Raw genomic sequence first — 18,776 nt, 5'->3', positions numbered from 1 at the left:
CATTGCCTTGAGGCCAAGATAGAGACACTGAGAACCAGTTTAGAGTCCATCCTATTCTTAAGCTCCATGGCCTAAAGAAAATCTGGTTTATTAGACTGTGAGTTAATACCTAGAAACAAAACCAAATTTTCCTGTTGTCGAGCAAATCCACTTCTCTCAGACGGATGGACGTCACTGTCACATCCGTTAGGTTAGCCCTAATGACAGAAATGCATATAAGAACATGTTATATATATTATAATAAATGACTAGAATGGAGGGAGGGGTGCTATTTGTGTTTAACAATACCAAAATAAGGAGTTTGGCTTTTAGAAATGATTCTGAAGGCTGATGGCTCCCTCTGCTGTTGATATATAATATCCAGGCACTCTCCATGCTGCACACACTCTTTCAGCAGTTTGGACACTTCAACAAGATGCAGCCATTTTAATGTTATCATAACACCTCTGTTCTTCCTGATATGAGAAAATAAACTCTTTGTAGTTTTTGCTTAGATGTGGTGTACGTGAAGGCCAGCATAATGGCAAAACTGTCCTGAATTCAGAGCTGTGGTGGTGTTTTGTCTGCCGGTTAAATATTTTAGAAATGTACACAAACAGATCACAAATTCACGGAACCATTTACTGACACAAAAATAATTTAATATACAGTTTTTATAATAATATATATGATGAAATATTCATAAAGACAACAGGTACTGAAACTGACATTATCATTAGTTAATACAGTTAATACAGGTAATGATAATTGCAATCCTTAAAACAGGAGCAAAAAGTTGCAAAATACATGTGTGTGTGTGTGTGTGTGTGTGTGTGTGTGTGTGTGTGTGTGTGTGTGTGTGTGTGTGTGTGTGTGTGTAATATAAATATATGTATGACACTACAAATATGTGATATGATGATAGATTTGCCTGGGATTTATATCTTGCTAAAGCTAGTCCCTCTATCAGGCACCTTTGGGAGCCACTAGTTGTTCAAAGTGCCACTGTTGTCTGGGGTGGTGGGTGCACTGGCGCAGGAAAAGACCTCCTGTGCTGCGCTTGTTGTCGCCTTCCTCTTTTACAGCCTCCAGACATAACTGAGACAGTTGGTGAACGAGCTGGCCGCTCAGCTGTGGAAAAGTGGAAAACATATGCAGAGAGTCAGCTAAATGCCCCGGGTAGTCATAAAAACTGCCTGTCGCTCAATTCTTCGTCTTGCCTTTATGAACTTCCACTGGAGTCTGCCGGGGGTCAATCGGTGGCTGGCGCAAGGAGAGAGGACCGCCCTCTCTCCCTCAGTATCCAAGCACAAAGTTCCCGTGGGACCCCATCGCACTTCACCCTCAGAGTTTAGATCACAGTGCTACAACAGCAAGAGATCAGCTTCACTGATGTCTCACTTATCTGTTGTTATCATCAAGTAATCTGTAATCATGGTTACCTGGCTACCTGTCCCAGTGCACGGTGCCACATCCATGGCCCCACCCTGCAGTCCCCGACCTTGGGGATAGTCTACACATCTGCCAGTACCAACACTGTACAGCTGCAAGCAGATACAGACATGATGCCTCACAGTCCATCCATACACAACTTGTTCATATATTCGTGTGCATGTATGAGCATGTGAGAGCTTGTGATACCTCTCCTGACAGTGCAGTTCTGTCCTGGGGGATATAAAGCTGTGGGTAGACTGTAGTTAGGAACCAGTGAAAGTTCCTACAGCCCAGACTCCTCTTCAGCCGCAGACGCTCCGTGATGTTCGGGTTTTCAGACTGGACAAAGAAAGAAAGTTTCATTTTTTTGTATGTGGTGCACACTCACCAGACAATCTCTTGACCAGATGTGTTGACTCACACACGCACACACACATACACACAAACACCTGTCTGATGAAATGAGCAAGCGTGTCCCTTCTGTAGTAGATTTTCTTGTACGTGTCCATCCAGGTTTCAGCAATCCGGATCTTGTTCCTCTGAAGCAAGTCCTGATCTGGGAAGCGATACGGCAGGTGGCGGCGAGTGAGGTGGCCCACGCGGGAGCAAGGTACCACCTCCATGGAGCCGCCGCATGACCACACCTATAAGAATGTAGTTGTATTTCAGTAATAAAGAATATAATTGTTTTCTGTGTTTCTTTTTTTTTTAAATTCCCCGTTTGTTAGTCATATTGTTTCATATTTTAATGGTCATCCCAGGCAGACAAGTTGATTTATAACATTTTTGCTCTCACACTGGTACATTCATCAGTGGGCCAGGACATTCCCAGACCACTATCCAAGCTGAAATTTCCATTTGCAAAAGGCATCATCTCATAGCACAGCAATCCTAAAGCACTAACAGAAGGCAACCGAATCACTCAGGCAAAGTATTGCTAAAATACCTTACATGGCTTAAAATAAAAAGCAAATGCAGTCTGTCATCTCTCTGTCTGGTGTGTGTGCACTGGAGGATTTAGCAGGAAAGTTGACATCAAATGAGCTTTCCTTTACCCGGATTGACAGCTCAATTTGCTCTGCACCCCATAGCACCATCCCAGGGTCATAGGCTCCCACGCTCTGGAAGAAATGTCGGTCGATAGCCACAACTCCACCTCCTAACGCTGGGCTCCTGTCACAATCAGAACCAGCATCATTTTTTTTTAAAAAGAACTGCATGGATGTGTTGGTATCTCTGGAGTAGAGTGACATAATGAACTTCAGGATGTTAAAGTCTGGGTTTGCAACACAAGGACAAACAGCTCCACATGTATGGTCCTTAGTTTTTATACTTCTGTATTCTAATTGGTCATATTTTCGAGACTTTTCAAAGGCAAAGGTCAGTTATGCACTTACACATACCGTGTAAAATTACATCTGATCCGTCTTTCTTAATATGGTTCATTTAGCATTGTTATCATGCAAATAAGAACTCATTAAATCTAACTTGCACCCCTTAACAGCTGCACACTTACTGCAGAGGTTGGACAGCCATCTCTGGGTCTTTATCTTGCAACTCTGGATTTGATTCCCAAAAGAAGTCAAGTCTCCAGTCGAACACCCCCCTAATTGGCCACTGGGTGGCATTGTACCGAAAGGACTGCCAGTCTATCACATCCATGATGGGGGACACCACTCTGGTCCTAAGAAGACACCACATTCTGGATCTCAGCAGCTCTTTTTATTTGCATTTATTAAGTGTGGTGAATTAGACTACTTTGGATGTAAAGCATGCCACTACTAGTCAAGTTATAGCTAATAACTCCTTGACTACGTTTACATTTACTAATCTGTGCACAACTAGGTAAAATAGACACTGCGTTTTCATTTCTGTATGCATGTGTTTGTAATTGCAAACGCCGGCTGTGTCACAGGAAGTTCAGAAACATGTACTGTCCTTTGTCGAGGAATGTTTTGGCTCCCCATGTGTGCTGTTTGAAATATCCATGCCAAATGATCATGTGTGGCGTGATGCTTTAAGGAAATGAAAAGATCAAAAAGGGAATTGAGAAAAAATGGGAGAGGGGTCAAACATGTGGCCGAGAGAGCCGAATGGTTGCAGATTCCAAGCCCGAGCTCTCAGCTTAATTACCTAGTCTAATTAGAGCCACGCTGCAGGCAGCCTGAGACATAAGACGAGAGCCAAATCATGGGAGCTCAGTGCTCGATACACACACATACACCTCATGCATCGCCCTGCTTTGCTAATGAGTAAGGGCGAATGATAAGTCTGAACCCTTCATCTCCTCACAAGTGTTTCTGTCCAAAGGCTGAACTCATTAGAGAAAGTTTAAAAAAAAATCTGGCACAGTAACTGTTTATATTTTGACATGTCACCCATTTAAGAACTTGCATTTGGAATCCTGTTAGTATGCAGCATACTAACAGGAGCTTTCTCGCCGTAAAATATGAAAATAGATTTTTAATTGGAATAATTTAAAAAAAAAAAGTACCTGTCCTGGGCAATTCTCTCCAACAGCGGTTCCAGCCAGCCCTTTTGGCATTCACAGTGGGAGTCCATGAACACCAGCACCTCCCCAACAGCCCTGGTAGCACCTAATGTCCGGCAACCTCCAACCCCGAGGCGTTTGGTGCTGCGAATCAAACGCACTCCATCCAGATGAGACACGTACTCACTCAGCCCAGTCTTCAGGTGACCTAGGAGGAGCATAGAGAAAAGGCGGAACAAGCTGTCAGCACACTGAATTAATGGATGGATGGATGGATGGATGGATGGATGGATGGATGGATGGATAATTTCACCCTGTTGACTTAGGTCGTCCACCAGCAGGACCTCCTGCAGATACTGTTTAGGTGCAGTGTCGAGGACACTGTGTACTGTGCGTAGGAGAGTGGACCAAGCCTCGTCATTAAAACAGATAACAACACTGGCCGATGGCAGAGACTCGATGTGTTGCTCCCCCAAACACCTGTTGATGGGAGGGGGACAAATTGTGAAAGCAGTAACAACTACACTAACTTTTAGCACTTGTTGAACTCCAGTATGGGGTAACTTTTGGTTTATATTTTCAATCGTGCGCTTTGTTCACTCACTCTGGATGGCGCGCCTCTGGCAGCCTGCGATGCAGAGAAATCCTTTCGCTCACTACCTCATTGAAACCGTACTGCTGCAAAGCCCTGAGCTCCATATCCCTCTCTAAACCCTCCAGATGAAGGCGCACTGCTTTCCCCATTTCACCGTGCGTAGGTGGCCCGCGTACGGTGGAATCTTTACTTGCTCCGGGAAGGAGCATCTTGTAACTCCGCTTTTTCTGTGGCGAGCTCTTGGTGCCATGTATGGATGGGACGAATAACAGCTGGTCTTCTTGCAGAGATTTCAGAGGAGTCAAATCGGCGCCTAGCTCCAAAGCAGGGTCATGGGAGTCCACGATGACCTCTAGATCCGGAGGACTGGCGATCCGCTGGAGGGGCTGGCGGGGAGGGCCGGGTTTGTGAAGATTGCGGTCGCTGTCCCGATTAAAGAGATCTGAGAGCGCCAGCGCAACCAGAGCGAATCCGATGAGCAGCAGCCAGAGGCAGAGCATCTTCCTCCGGATGGCGCTCCTCCGCCTCATGCTGAGCAACGGCGCAGGAGGCGTGAGACTGTGCTCAGAAGGCGGCCCGGTGCTGTTTTGAATTGCAGATGTGTTTGTTTTGCTTCATCTTGACGAGCACTGCATTTCATCAGCGTGATGCAACTAGAATGATTCAAGAAATAAATAGATCGCACACGAATCCCCTGAAGAAGAGTAGAGGCGCATTCATTGAGTACCAGAGCTGGGACAAGAGTGACATACAGTGCAGGTTTGAGACAAGTTCTCAACTTTGAGATGATGGAGTTTCGCTGACTTTGTCTTTCATCCAGCTCCTCCCGCGGTCCTAGAGCCTGTGCAAAATTTTTTGCGTCATGTAAATCATGTAAAGGTCGTCACTTCCTGTATCCACCTGTTACTCAACCTGCTCAACGAACCATAACATCTTCGTCTCTACTTCATAACAAGAAGGATTAAAAGATAATTTTAGAAAAAATATAATTAAGAAAATTCTCCAGAACGCACAGAGTAGTATACACTTATTGCTTTTCACTTTCCATCGCAATAAAAATACAATGTTTAAAGTTTAGGAAGTCTACTTGGCTCAGACGCCGTATTAGTATTGTCTTCTTGTCATCTTATTATTCCTGAAACGCCTTGTGGGGAATCCTAAAATACTCTAAATTAAGTGGTAAAAGCCATAATTAGCCATTTCAAAACACATTTTTACTAGCTCAGTTATAAATAAGTCCGCACTGCAGTGGAAAGACACAATGTTTTTACATTTCCTCCAGTCTGTGTGTGAGAGTCTGCTTGTAGCAGGCGTCTCCCTCCGGGCGTCACACATCAAAGACGCTTCCTCTGGCCAGCTGGCTTCGGGCCTCCGGGTCCCATGACCGTCTGTTGGTGCCGGGAAGCGGGGCGTTCACGGCTTCGATCTCCTTGGTTCTCTGTGGAGATCTTGGCAGCCAGTCTTAAAGAAAGTAAAGACCGAATGACTTGGGTCCGCGTGTTTATTTTACTGTTTTCTTTTTCGACAAGTGGAAATGTGCATGCTTGTGTGTTGTCATAAACTTGTTTTTGGTATTCTATGAATGGAATTTCCCACACCACAAAACTGAACTGCTGAAGAAAAAGAAAAACACTCGGAGCATGCCCATATATCATGTAAAGGTTTGAGTGGAAAATTGGCAAAAACTAAAGCCTAATAATTTCCTAATACATTATGATAATGGCATTAGAAGGTCAGACTGTGCACATCACAAACCCTTCTGCGTCTTCTGCGCCATGGCAGCTTCTCTGCTTCTGCTCTGTATTGTGGCTAACATCTGTGAGAAAGACCTCCATACAAGCTGGCAGGAAAGCCTGAGGAGCTTTAAGAGCTTAGGTCGGCTGCACTGAGAGACCAGTTCACTGTCCTGGTGGCAGTGGCTCTCTTAAAGCTCCATTGCAGGCTTAATGAGTGTGTTATAGACCACACAAGGACACTTCACGTCTCCCGGACAACAGCGTAGAGTGCCTTCTGATAATTATGATTATAGTTTCAAGAACTGGGACAGAGCACCTGGAGAGACAGGCTGACAAGTTGAAAGGCCAAAAGAGAGAGAGAAGGGGTGTGTGTGTGTGTGTGTGTGTGTGTGTGTGTGTGTGTGTGTGTGTGTGTGTGTGGGAGGGGGGGGGGGGGGGGGGGGAGAAAGAGCGGTGACCGGGTCCTGACTCCAGTGTTCTGGTGGGAATGTGTTTACGCGCCTCGGGGTTGGAAAAGAAAGAATGTCTCTGTGTAGCTCCAGCTCTGCGCAGTGAACAGTCTCATATGTTCCACTGTGCGGCCAAAACACACGCCGAATTAAAGTTTCCACCGCCAGCACGTTTTCAGACAAGCGTGCAAACACCAAAGGATCACACGCACACGCGCGAGCGCGCACACAGACACATTGAAGATCCTGTCCACATTCCCAGGAATGTTTCTGCATTCCTCCATCCAGTCCACTAGCTAGAAGCCAGAGCTGTAAATGAGACGGCACTTCAGTGAGAGAGAAAGGGGAAGGGGGGGGGGGATAAAGGGACTGCTGGCTGCACAGTTGGCTTGTTTTTCAATCATATTTCTGTCTTTTACAACCTGGAGCACTTTTTATTCTCTGGGCTGCATAGAAGACAAGCAGACAGAGACATATTTTTGTGCCGGTGTTGTGCCAAAAAGTGATTGTCTGCCAAAAACTGATTTCCAGTGTTTCTGTGTATTTTTTATGTGTAATATCTTTACGTATGTTCGTAAATAGACTTCAGTGAACAGGGGATACAAAGGGGTTACATAAAGAATTAAAAAATTATCTGTTTTTTAAGTATCTTTACAACTTGTACAACCAATACGGTCCTTTATCCCCACTTAAAATATTTTTACAGAACTATTGTAATATTTGCTGCCGTTTCTGCTGTCCTGTTGGGCAACTTACTCTTACAAAATACATTTTTAATGTTAATGAGATTTTTTTTACTGCATAAATAAAGGTTATATAAAAGTCGCTGCCAAAAACTGATTGCGGCTTGTATCTTGTTACACGAATGTTGTTTGTGGCTCAAGATGACTTTATGTCATCCATAAGGGATGCATTTGACATATGTTTAACATATTATAGCCCAACAAGTTACTTATAGCACTTTAAATATGAGCAATCGCTTTTTGGCAAATACCGGAAATCAGTTTTTGGCAGACAATCACTTTTTGGCACAACACCGGCTGGACAAATAATACACTTTTGGGTTACTTTTAAAAGTTGAACCATCGATAATTAACGTGTTCCAGCTTTACCGTTTTCTGTAAATAAACTGCATTTGTCGGGGGTTTGAACTTGAGGATATAAAAACATTTCAGAATTTCACTAAAATTGATTTTTTTTTTTTTATAGCAAAGGACTTGAATGAATGTAGAAACTAATCAGGAGGTTCATTAATAATGAAAACAACATATGCAGAATCAGAATAAACACTTAATTTTTAGTGTTCAGTAACGTTTTACTGAACCCTGGAAATGATCAAGAGTTGATCTGATTCGAGAGGAATGGGGTTTAGTAACAGGCTGCATGAGAAGCTGCGGAGGGGTGCTTCCCTCTACTGGAGAAAGTCGGTATTGCAAGTAATGGATGTTTCCCCTACACTTGGTTGATTAAAAAAAAGAAGAATCTAAGGATCCGCACTGTAGTGTCATTTTAAGAAAAGTCGTGATAAATGAATTTTAACACAACAAGTGTAAAAAAAAAAAAAAGCACAAATTTTAATTTCAGAATTTCAAAACAAAGCATGTTGGATCAAAGAAATATAACATGTTACGTGCCGTTTTTAAACATCTGCTCTAATAATGTTTTCTTCAAGAGCTTCTGTCAGATCCCGTGGTCTTGATCAGTGGCCATCAGTGTTTCGTTTATCAATGCAGCTTTTCCAAGCTGCTGAATGTCTGGTGGCTTTATTCTGACATGTGACAGCAATTAACCGCCACAATGACTTTCTTCCTTTTTTATTTATTCAAATTGTGGTGTCCTCGGACCAATAATGGTCCCTAGGTGAGTGGCAAACAAGCATATGGGAATCCCGAGGACACCACAAAGGTTTTAATGAATTAAAACACAGATTTCACTCGAATGCCAACAGATTCTGAAGCTCGATATCTAAAACATGCAAAGCAGATCTCAGAGCTTTAAAGGAGGTCACTATTGGAGCTCTCCCAACAACTGAACCGATTAAAATTCGCAAAATTGCAGGCGACCACGCCTGTCGGCCGGGGGGATTTGTCACAATCAACACCCCGGATTTTTAGATCTAAGTTTTTTTGTTTCTATTTATTTGTTTATTTCTTGTGTTTTTATTTATTTATTTATTTATTTATTTTAAAAACGTAATTCGTTAGAAACCTTGTCTGCTGACATTGCTTTGCTTTTCTATGCTTGAAATCGCACGACCCAGCAAGGACACACAATTTATTCAAGCTCCTTCTCTTTTGTTTCTGCTTTTATTTATTTAAATAGAGACGAATAATTGCTTTATTTTCAGTATTTTGTCCATTAATACCATTGCTAGAAATATTCCGCGTGAGCTATTTGTTCGTTCAGACTCCGCTGACTTTTGAACCCAGTTTTAAGAAATCTGTTTGCACGCGAGGATCCCTTTGTAACCCTTTTCCAAACTCTCTTGTGACAGCAGCTGCAGCAGCAGACCTGCCGTCAACAGTGACTTTCATCACATGGTGGATGGTGTCGAAAGCGAACACGACGCAGAAGGAACATTAGGCATCCCTTCTGCTTTTTTAGGATTCATCTGTGGCGCAACCTCCACGCGCGGAGTGAGGTGTCTCAGCATGATTCCGATTCATCGTGTCAAACATTTCAGTCATGTGTGCACAGCTCTGCACGCTTGGACTTTATCTGTTATCGGACTTCCGTGGCAGAACTTAAGGAAAATATAATATTATAAGAAGATATCCAGGCTTCCTAATGTAATTATATAGTTACATGATCCGACTAAATCACACACAAAACCCTCTTTTTATATATTTAAGAAAAACATTGTTTGATCAAAATTTTATTATCTAATAAAGTTAATAAAACTTCTCAAATTTGAGAACAAAGAAGGGACAAAAAAACGATATAATTGAAATATATTTATTGTGGACAATGTGCTGCCGTGTTAATTAACAATTAAAAAATCGACTACATTAAACAATAAAAAACAGAAATGATAAACTGGGGAAAAATAAAATAAACAGATTAACACGAAAGGGAATAACACTTCTAAAAAACGCAAGAGTATGAAAGATTGAGCAGATTAAAAGTCACTGAACTTTTTGTCAAATGGGAGAGAAAGAAGAGGATGAGCATGCGCACGGTGCAGTCCGCGCGCATCTTGTCTCTCATGAGTTTCCTGAGTTTGGGGGACTAATGAGTGATGAGATGCGTCTCGTTAGGAAACATCACATGTTTGTGCGCTCAGCGGAGCCACTTTAAATTAGTGGACAGCGGGACAAACGGAGGGGTAGTACTGGCAAATCCGGACGAGGAGAAAGAGGGACACGCTGTGTCGGCGCACAGAGACACTATTCGTGGGTACTTAAAGCTGCAGAGACGACTGTTTTTACCCCCCACGGACGAGTGAAAATGAAAGCCTGGCAGTGTGTTTCCCTCCTGGCTTGTGCCTGCTTTCTTTATCAAGCTGATGGACGCAAAAGTAAGTGGCGCTACTTTGGAATAGTTTGAAGTGAAAGAGTTGTGGCTATGGTTTAAAAACGTTGGTTTATTGATTTCAGATTTTTAATTTAATGTCTTTACGTGAATTGAATAATTTTGGTGTTTGATGTTTATCTCCTAGGGTTGTTTGTTTATTCATTTGTTTATTTAACTCGTCCTGCCATCCGCTCTCTACAGTCAGAGTCCCATGAGACTGATTAAGGCGTGTGCTCCGTTAAGACTGCTACTCACTCCACAAACAGACAATTCTCTACATCCAGAAAAAACGGAGAAATCGTAGCTTTCTCTAATTTGTTATCATAACCAGATGGAATCCCGTAAAAAGTTTTAACAATCTTTTTCCTCCGGTATCATAAAAAAAGCAAATGTGACATTAATTTAATAAATGCAAATTTAAAATCACCTTTCCCCCTCTATTTTCACGCCATGCGCTCTCTTGGCTGAATAAATTTCTGTTTGCGTACAGACGTTCCAGATGTTTGGATCGTTTTTTTCTTCACCTTTAACCAGATTACACAGATTGAATTTGTTTTTGCGCTGAAAAATATGTCACTCAGGCTAAATGACGAGAAAGCAGAAAACAAGGGCGTGGAGATCCGAATAAAAAAAATAAATAAGTAAGAATGTGGAGATGAAAGATCAAAAACTAGGTCATCTTACTAAAAATGTATAAATCCAATATCTTTTTTGTATAACAATAAACATTTTTTTATGCCTAACGTTCCAAATGCTTTCCCCCTGTTTTATTGGGCTTAGTTAAATGTAGTCTGTTGTACAGCCCTCAATCATTTCATCATTTCAGTCATGGGAGCTTTTAGTAAAATATTTTTACTAAAGGTGGAAACCAGGTACTGGAAGCAGATTTTTCCATGTCAGGAAATAAACATGATTTTGGTCATTATGCGGGTATTTTGGGGCTACACTGTTACTTAACATTTAATTAAATTTTAAAGGAGCCTAATGAAGGAAAGAAACATTTAACTTCTAAATGGATTCAAGTAAAATACAGAAGCTCTTTAGTGAGGGACTCACATCAAACCAAAATACATTTTAAGGTTCCTTGTCCTTGTCTCTCTGCTTTATCTCTCCCCAGCATACAGGGATGTATTCCCACACAAGCACTCATTATCAGGGAAGTTTCCATTTCCAATCCCACCGATCCCTGGCTGGCTTCCCGACACCAACCCATGGGATGATTACATCTACCCACCACTAAACATACAGTTAAATGGTTTTATGCACCACAGAGGTGGGTGGGTAATTTGTTTTCTGGGTGTTTTTTTTTTTTTTCACCTTTGAAACATTTGCGTAGGTATTTCAGGTCATTCACCTGGAAAGTCCACCTCTCTGCAGGTAAACCCAAAGTCCGTTTGACCAGTGACAGTCCAGCTCTGAATGGCTCTTCCATCACCTTCACTGCAAAGCTGGAGTATCCTCCCTGCCAGAAGGAGGATGCCAATGGGAACCTGATCTGGGATGAGCACTGTGAGGATGGTACGGAGCTGGAGGCGTCAGGTGCTGCCAAGAAAGCCAGGCCGGGCCAGGCCATGAACCTGCACACACATAGCATCACACCACCACAAAGCATCATGGGGCCATATAGACTGATCAGCCACAACATTATAACCACTGACAGGTGAAGTGAAAACACTGATCACGAGGAGTCAATCAAATGGCCTGTACTTGATGGGTCAGAGCAGTTTTATCCACATGAGAGACCAGCACAGCTGGCAGGTGGTTTAAATGTTGTGGTTGATTTATGTAAGCCCACCAAAGAGCAAATTAAATTGTACACTGTTGTAAAAAGATGGCCCACTATACCCTTGAGTCTTGAAAAAATCTGGAACATAATCTGATGGTCATCAAACCACATGTTTATTGATACATATTGAGATGTCAAAACATGTTATTAAGGGCACAGGGGGTGTCAAAACACGTCATTATGAGGGAAAGAGTTAAAGTAGGCTCCCCCTTAAGATAAAAACCAGAACAAGCTGCTGATAAACACTAAAATAGACAAATTACGCCTCAATGAACCTGGCTACTCATTGTCTTTAGTTATCATAGTATAGTTATCTTAGCATTTGTAGCTACCAGCCATGTGTAATCGCTGAACAGATTTATCATGCAAAATCAGTTCATTTTTATTTTTTTAAAATTAAAGCTTTTACATCACTTTATTTTCTGTCAAACAGCCAATGGGCAGGTTCGCTCTGGCTACGTGTACAACTGGACTTCCTGGTTGGATGACTATGGCTTTGGAAAATGTATAGACAAGGCAAAATGCAACATGTTCCCAGATGGGAGACCCTTCCCTCAGAGCAATGACTGGAGACGAAAGAGCTACGTCTATGTTTGGCACACAATGGGTGAGATACAAGTTTACAAGTTTGCATGTACACAGGATACGAAAGGAAAAAGAAGAACATCTAAACCAACTCAGTTTGTCTCTTCTTTTTGTCCCAGGCCAGTACTTTGAGACGTGTGACGGCTCTTCCTCCAGTGTGACCATCAATACCACCAACATCCCTCTGGGGGCAGAGGTCATGGAAGTCATGGTCTACAGGAAACGCGAGCGCAGGAAGTACAGCCCCCTCTCTACCGACAACGCCGTCTTCTTTGTCACAGGTGGGAACAACAAATATTCTGCTTATACAGTTTTATCTGCCTACATGTTTCAGCCAAACAGAGATACAAACAGGCAGAAACCTAATACGTCATTTACATTATTCTTACGCACTCCCTTAGATAAAATTCCAGTGGCGGTCGACATCTCTCAGAAGGGTGCAGTCAACCAATCTGAGAATATCTTCATCCGTGGTGAGGATGTGGTTTTCAAAGTCCACCTCCATGACCCCAGCGGCTACCTGAAAACTGCTGCCTCCATTGACTACATCTGGGATTTTCGAGACGGCAATCAGCTGGTAACGCATCGCAACGTAACCACGCACGCCTACAGTAAGCTGGGGACCATGACTGTGAAGCTGGTGGTCGAGGCAGCGTTTCCAGTTGAATGTCCACCTTCTGCCAACACCCCGACCTCGACCACGTCCACAGGTTCTGTCACAAGTAGTCACAAAGATATAGACATGACAAAACAAGCAAAGTATTATCTGAAGACTTGTTAACTTTTTATACAAACCTTAAAACCAGATGGAGATGGCCAGCACACTGTCATGTGTCACCATCTTGGTGTTTTGAAACCAGAGGGGTAGCTCTGACTGAGAACCCAAGGATACTGCACACTTACATAACAGACAAGTCTTTGCCATCAATTTCTCTGCAATTGGGAAAAAAAAGAGGAGAAAATGTATAATATTGATTAAGATGTTAAACAAGCAATTGAGACCATAAACTAATGAGGAATGTTTTCACTGAAGTCATCAATAAAATGAAAATTGGGTCATTTTCTCAAATGTGTCTATACAATTAGATATCTCCTTGCAACCAAGAGGAGCTGCCCCCTGCTGGCCATTAGAAAAACTGCATCTCTGCTTTCGATTGACTTTTTCGACCTTGAGATTATGGCTTATTTTATATACAGTCTTTCAGTCTTTTTTTAATTAATATAATTGGAATGCCAAAATATAAACTTTAAAAAGGGAAATGTGAGCCACACAAAGTAAGTTATCTCTCTTCACTTTGGGGATATGAAGCAACTGCTACTTAAACAGTTATGTTATGAAGAATGTAAAAACAAAAAATACATGTAAAACTTTAAAAGACAGAATCATTATCTGCAAGTGCCTACAGTTTCTTCGGAGCGTAAAAAGAAGGTGACTGCACTTCTTTAAGTTTCTTGAAGAAGTTTCACCTCTCATCCAAGAGGTGAGAGGTGATCTAAAACCAAAGAGGGAGAGTCTCGGGTATTTACACATCTTCAATTAACTTTAAAAAAGTTTTTTAAAGCTCGCAGGACTACCATGACGTCACTGAGAACCTACACAGACAAGTATCTGTTTAAAAACAACAACAACAAAAAGACGGGGAATCAGTGCTAATGGAAAAACATGTTTCTCCCGTGTCTTTTCCTCAGAGGCTCCTACAACTCCACTTGCTACTCATGCGATTACAGCCAAGATGGAGACAACACAGGGTGAGGCTTTTACAGCTAAATGTGTATTATGATTGTGATTATGTAGGAATATCGAATGCAGAGGGTGAATCATATCATGTGAGGAAGTTAAAATACCAGCGTGCATCACTATGCAGAGCCCATTTGCTTCATATTACAGTGCCGCCCAACACCAGCCTGCCCTCGACCACCTCCTCTTTTGCTTCCACGGATCTCCCCACCACAGAGCCCCTCCCTTCCACTGTTTCCCCAGAATCCAACCCCACCACCCCGCTGTGGCTCCGCACCAGGCGTCGCAACAGCAACCAGTGTTTCCGCTACGCCTACGGGACCTTCACAGGCAATATCACTGTCGTTGGTAGGTGGGAGTGTGCGGGATCCTTCAAGTTATGTTGTATACCACTGAGTCTTTTTCATGAACCATTGTACAGAAGCCATGGTGTAGCAGTTTAAAAAACTAAACGCGAGGGCACATTTTCCAATATACTTTAATGGCTTTAATGCTAATGAAAGTGGGTATGATTTTAAAAGCTTTCCAACAAAAACCATTTTGTCACATTTATCATAATAACATACAAGAAACCAGCCCACATTTCATCCCAGAATTGCTTCACTTTCATCACGAACTATGGACTTAGGGATGGGACTCGTACTTGTGTGGCGTAACCACCCCTGATAATGAAAAGGAAACACTCTTCCATTTAAACTGCATTAAATCCTGATTGTTGCGATCCAGTTTCTCTCTACAAACTTGTATTCAAGCAACCTCATGCTATGATTCTTTGACTGGTTCCTTCATCATATTATTATTTAGGGGGAAGAGGATTACACATCCAAAACCCACAAAATAATTAATCTGTTCCCCACAGAGCCCAAGCACCCACTGAACACCCTGCCAAGCAGTCGGATTTTGGAAGTGTCAGCCCACAGAGTCACCAACACTGACATCAACTTCCTGGTGAAATGTCTGGGCAGGTATGCATTTATTATATACTTTGTTTAAATTTATGTAAAAAAAATAACACTGTAGATAATTTTTTAAACATTCAAAGAGGAAATCACAGTAACCTTTGGAGTTTATCAACTTTATTTTTGATGATCTTCTCCCTGCACATCCAATTTAGTCACTTAGGTGCAATGGCACCCCCCCCACAAACCTATACATTTTAGATAAAGAAACAGGTTTGATTTATCCTTCATCCCTTATCCGCAGCATCCCCACTTCAGCCTGTACCATCGTGTCAGACCCCAGCTGCACTCAGGTACGCAACATCATGTGCAACGATGTGCCGCCTCTCTCGGAGTGCAAAGTGCATCTGACGCGAAGATTTCTGGAACCGGGCACCTACTGTGTGAACATCACTTTGGAGAACTCCAGCAGCTTGACCCTCACCAGCACCACCATCACCATCAACAAGTCCCAGGACACACCTGGTTAGCTACACAAACACATACAACAGGATATTTCTTGAAATCAGCTTTGTAGAAACTGTTGCCTGGTGTGTTGTAGTTTCCAGTCTGTTTTACACTCTCTTCACTGCCCTTTGTACCCATCAGTGTCCACAACCTCTCACACTGCCCAAGTCGTTCTCTCCTCAAGTGCTGTTCTGGGGGCCATTTTTGCATTCATTGCCTATGTGGTCTACAAGTGAGTAGTCTTCAGATGCAGCAGCATTCCTTCAGTAAATGTGTGAAGACCTGAATATATGATGCAGAAAGATTTTAATGCACAACTTTGCCTTTTACTGCCACATTAAAAAGCATTTACACATGCACACAAAGCCACTTTGATTCTCACTGAATTTCCAGTTGATTACTACCCTGCTCGTAAAACACCTCGTATTTTTTTTCCAACTCTTGCCGCTCACATCCAGTTAGTGTCATTACCCTCCCATCATATTTTTGTGTCCTGCATCTTTCTTCCAGGCGTTACAAGGTGTACCGGCCCATTCGCAGGTCACTGGTGGAGGATCCCCATGCTGGGGTTGGAGGTCACATGATTCGCCTGAAGGGGGCACTCTTCCCCTCCAGTGAGGAGAGCCGTCACCTGCTGACTGAGAGAAACCCCCTGTAGGCTTTGTTGAGCTGCATCATCACTTAAAATAAAAAACACCTAAAGCATGTGATTGTCAGATATGAATCTAATCAAAAGTTTAAGCATTAAAGTGCAAAAATAGCAGGAATACCATATTTGTAAAAGAAACTAATATTTTGCTTGTTTTAATTGTTTGATTGTGCTCCAGAAAACTGCTACTGCTACAGCAGCTGCTGATTGGTGTGATGATTTTCTACTGAAGAGGCTGTCGAATATGTGATTGAGGCACTCATTTTGATTGCAACATAGGGTGTAGTAGCTGCTATAAAATGAATTAGGCTCAAGCAATGGCTGTTTTTGATGAAAAGTGCTTTTGTACCGTTTGTCATGGATTGCTTTAGAATACTGTATATTAATGTACGGGTAAAAATCCTACTAGTGATACATGCATGGTTTTCCTCAAATGAGTTATAATTTAATTTCTTTAACTCCAAGATTTAAACATAGCCATAATCAAGGAGGATGAAAGGCTGATAAATAAGTCAGTCACTAAATAAAGGCTGTGAACTAACCACTTATGTTTTGAAGACACTGGAATCTGTCTTTGTATGGAGCTGGAAAAAAATGTATTTAACGTTAGATGAACTGATTTTTAGTGTTCTATTAATTTGTTTGTTCGTGTGTGGTGTTAAATCTGTTTTAAAACTGTTTCACACAATCACATTAACTGCAGAAAATTCATGGTTTAGTGAAAAACTGGATTTTAACCATTAGCACTATCGTTTGGGGCTTTTAAAACAAGCAAGGAAGTCACCACTTTCCTGTAACCCAACACAATCCTGTATATTATTGTGATCAAAACAAACACTGCAAATCAAATGCAATCAAATCACACGTCACCGATTTTAAAGCAGGTAGTTCACACAACATACTTAATGCTTTTACTGTACAGTACACTAAACTGCACAGAGGCAAATTGTTAAACTTAAAGTTTTTAATACCGTACTATTACACATTTTTCACTCCTTTAGCAAAGTTTACCAAGTGACTTTAAATATTTCTCTAATGCAGCACTACCTAACGTATGTTGCTTTGGAATTTGGGGCATTGTCAACTCATTACATGTGGAACTCGTATCGACTTCATACACGACTTCAATCATGTGGAAAATGTTTTCACAGGACTCTCTGCATCCCTGTGTAAAGTACACCCTGTGATTCAGGTGCCGACTGGGCCATTGCAACATGTTCTCTTTAACCAGTCAGTTCTAGATTTTGTGCCATCCATGGCATCATTGTCCTGTTGCATGACTTGACTCACATTTCACTTTGGGATACTTTGGTATACAGAGAAATTCATGGTCAATACTTCACTGCAAAGTGCCCAGGTCCTGTGGCTGCACAATTAGCCCAAATTGTTACCCCTCCGCCACAGACCTAGACAGTTGGGCTGAGCCTGTGTGGATACACCGTTTGGTTTCTGCTAAATGTAGCACTGCGTATTATGTGTAAACATTGTTTCAGATGCAACTTCAAACCTAAGCCATGGGGTAATGCTCTTAGAGACTCCTGGGAACCCTTCCAAACAAATCATAGTTGATCAGCGTGTCTCCAGGCCTCGAGAGTACAAGACATGGCTCTAATTCTGGAGGCCTCTGGGCATTACATGCTCTGTCCTTGGGGTGAATTTGCTGGGACCTCACTCCTGAGAAAATTGTGGCATTGTGTTATATCACACACACACACACACACACAGCACCCTGCCAAGACCGCTGCTTTTATAGAGGTGCTCACATTTTGATGATCACCTAATCAAGTTGATCAAAAACAAGATTGGTGGGTCTTTGCTGAAACCTCATGATAATGTTTGGTTTTCCTTTTCTTACAAGCAACTTCCCACAGCTTCTTTTAGTGTTATTCATAGAAAATAGAGCAGGTGAGTCCATTTTTCTCTTTAACCTATTGTGATAAATAAAGACCATGTTTGACAGGGTCAGTCAACCCAATTATAAAGGCCATTTGTCACATATCCAGTTTAACCAAGGACCTAACACCCTCAGGATCTGCTCCGTCATGGAAACCCAGACCATGAGCAGGTCTGAAAAACTCCAGCTACAGAGTCAGCAGAGGCTGACTTTTACACACTATGCACCGCAGGACTTTTTCTAGTTGGGGTTCCCAAACACTTTGTAATATCATACTTAACTGTAAAAGTTAAAGCATCCCAGTCATCTTAGAAGAAAATGCATTTGTGTCAAATGTTTTTCTCCATTTTGTTTTTCTTTATTTAGAGGCATTTGACAAGTGGAGCTGTGTGTGAGGGGGAGGTGAAGGGGCACAAGCATTGTTGCAGAGGAGAGAATATCAAGCTGAAGTTTGATCACTTTTACAAAAACTCAGGCCCGGTCCCTCATCTGTCCCATACCAAGGAGGATGTTCCACGTTA

General features: G+C 42.1%; 2 protein-coding genes across 3 annotated transcripts; one reads left to right on the top strand and one right to left on the bottom strand.

The window, feature by feature from the left end:
* Window positions 1-697: 697 nt before the first annotated feature.
* LOC146644036 (polypeptide N-acetylgalactosaminyltransferase 15-like) lies at window positions 698-5,323 on the bottom strand. The gene is made up of 10 exons (XM_085396043.1): window positions 4,509-5,323; window positions 4,218-4,384; window positions 3,908-4,112; window positions 2,930-3,097; window positions 2,469-2,586; window positions 1,863-2,057; window positions 1,621-1,752; window positions 1,422-1,523; window positions 1,200-1,343; window positions 698-1,110 (listed from the first exon to the last, which is right to left on the bottom strand). Exons 1-10 carry the CDS (start codon window positions 5,027-5,029, stop codon window positions 946-948), a joined length of 1,917 nt encoding a protein of 638 aa, XP_085252169.1. The 5' UTR covers window positions 5,030-5,323; the 3' UTR covers window positions 698-945.
* A 4,560-nt stretch (window positions 5,324-9,883) lies between these two features.
* Window positions 9,884-18,771, top strand: gpnmb (glycoprotein (transmembrane) nmb). Of its 2 annotated transcripts, none has more exons than XM_085395129.1 (12): window positions 9,884-10,201; window positions 11,315-11,470; window positions 11,575-11,736; window positions 12,417-12,590; window positions 12,688-12,849; window positions 12,970-13,278; window positions 14,258-14,317; window positions 14,457-14,654; window positions 15,166-15,271; window positions 15,510-15,730; window positions 15,854-15,944; window positions 16,223-18,771. In XM_085395129.1, the coding sequence occupies exons 1-12, from the start codon at window positions 10,132-10,134 to the stop codon at window positions 16,368-16,370; spliced, it is 1,857 nt and encodes a 618-aa protein (XP_085251255.1). In that variant the 5' UTR covers window positions 9,884-10,131; the 3' UTR covers window positions 16,371-18,771. The 2 variants fall into 2 exon arrangements, with proteins under 2 accessions (XP_085251255.1, XP_085251256.1); XM_085395130.1 differs by having other exon boundaries at window positions 9,886-10,201; window positions 11,575-11,715.
* The last annotated feature ends 5 nt before the right edge of the window (window positions 18,772-18,776 follow it).

Source organism: Rhamphochromis longiceps, linkage group LG22 (genome assembly GCF_057381845.1).
Source record: "Rhamphochromis longiceps isolate RC_006_pf linkage group LG22, R_longiceps_female_GT1.1, whole genome shotgun sequence".
Classification (NCBI taxonomy): Eukaryota; Metazoa; Chordata; class Actinopteri; order Cichliformes; family Cichlidae; genus Rhamphochromis; species Rhamphochromis longiceps.
This window is presented reverse-complemented; position numbering and strand designations above follow the sequence as displayed.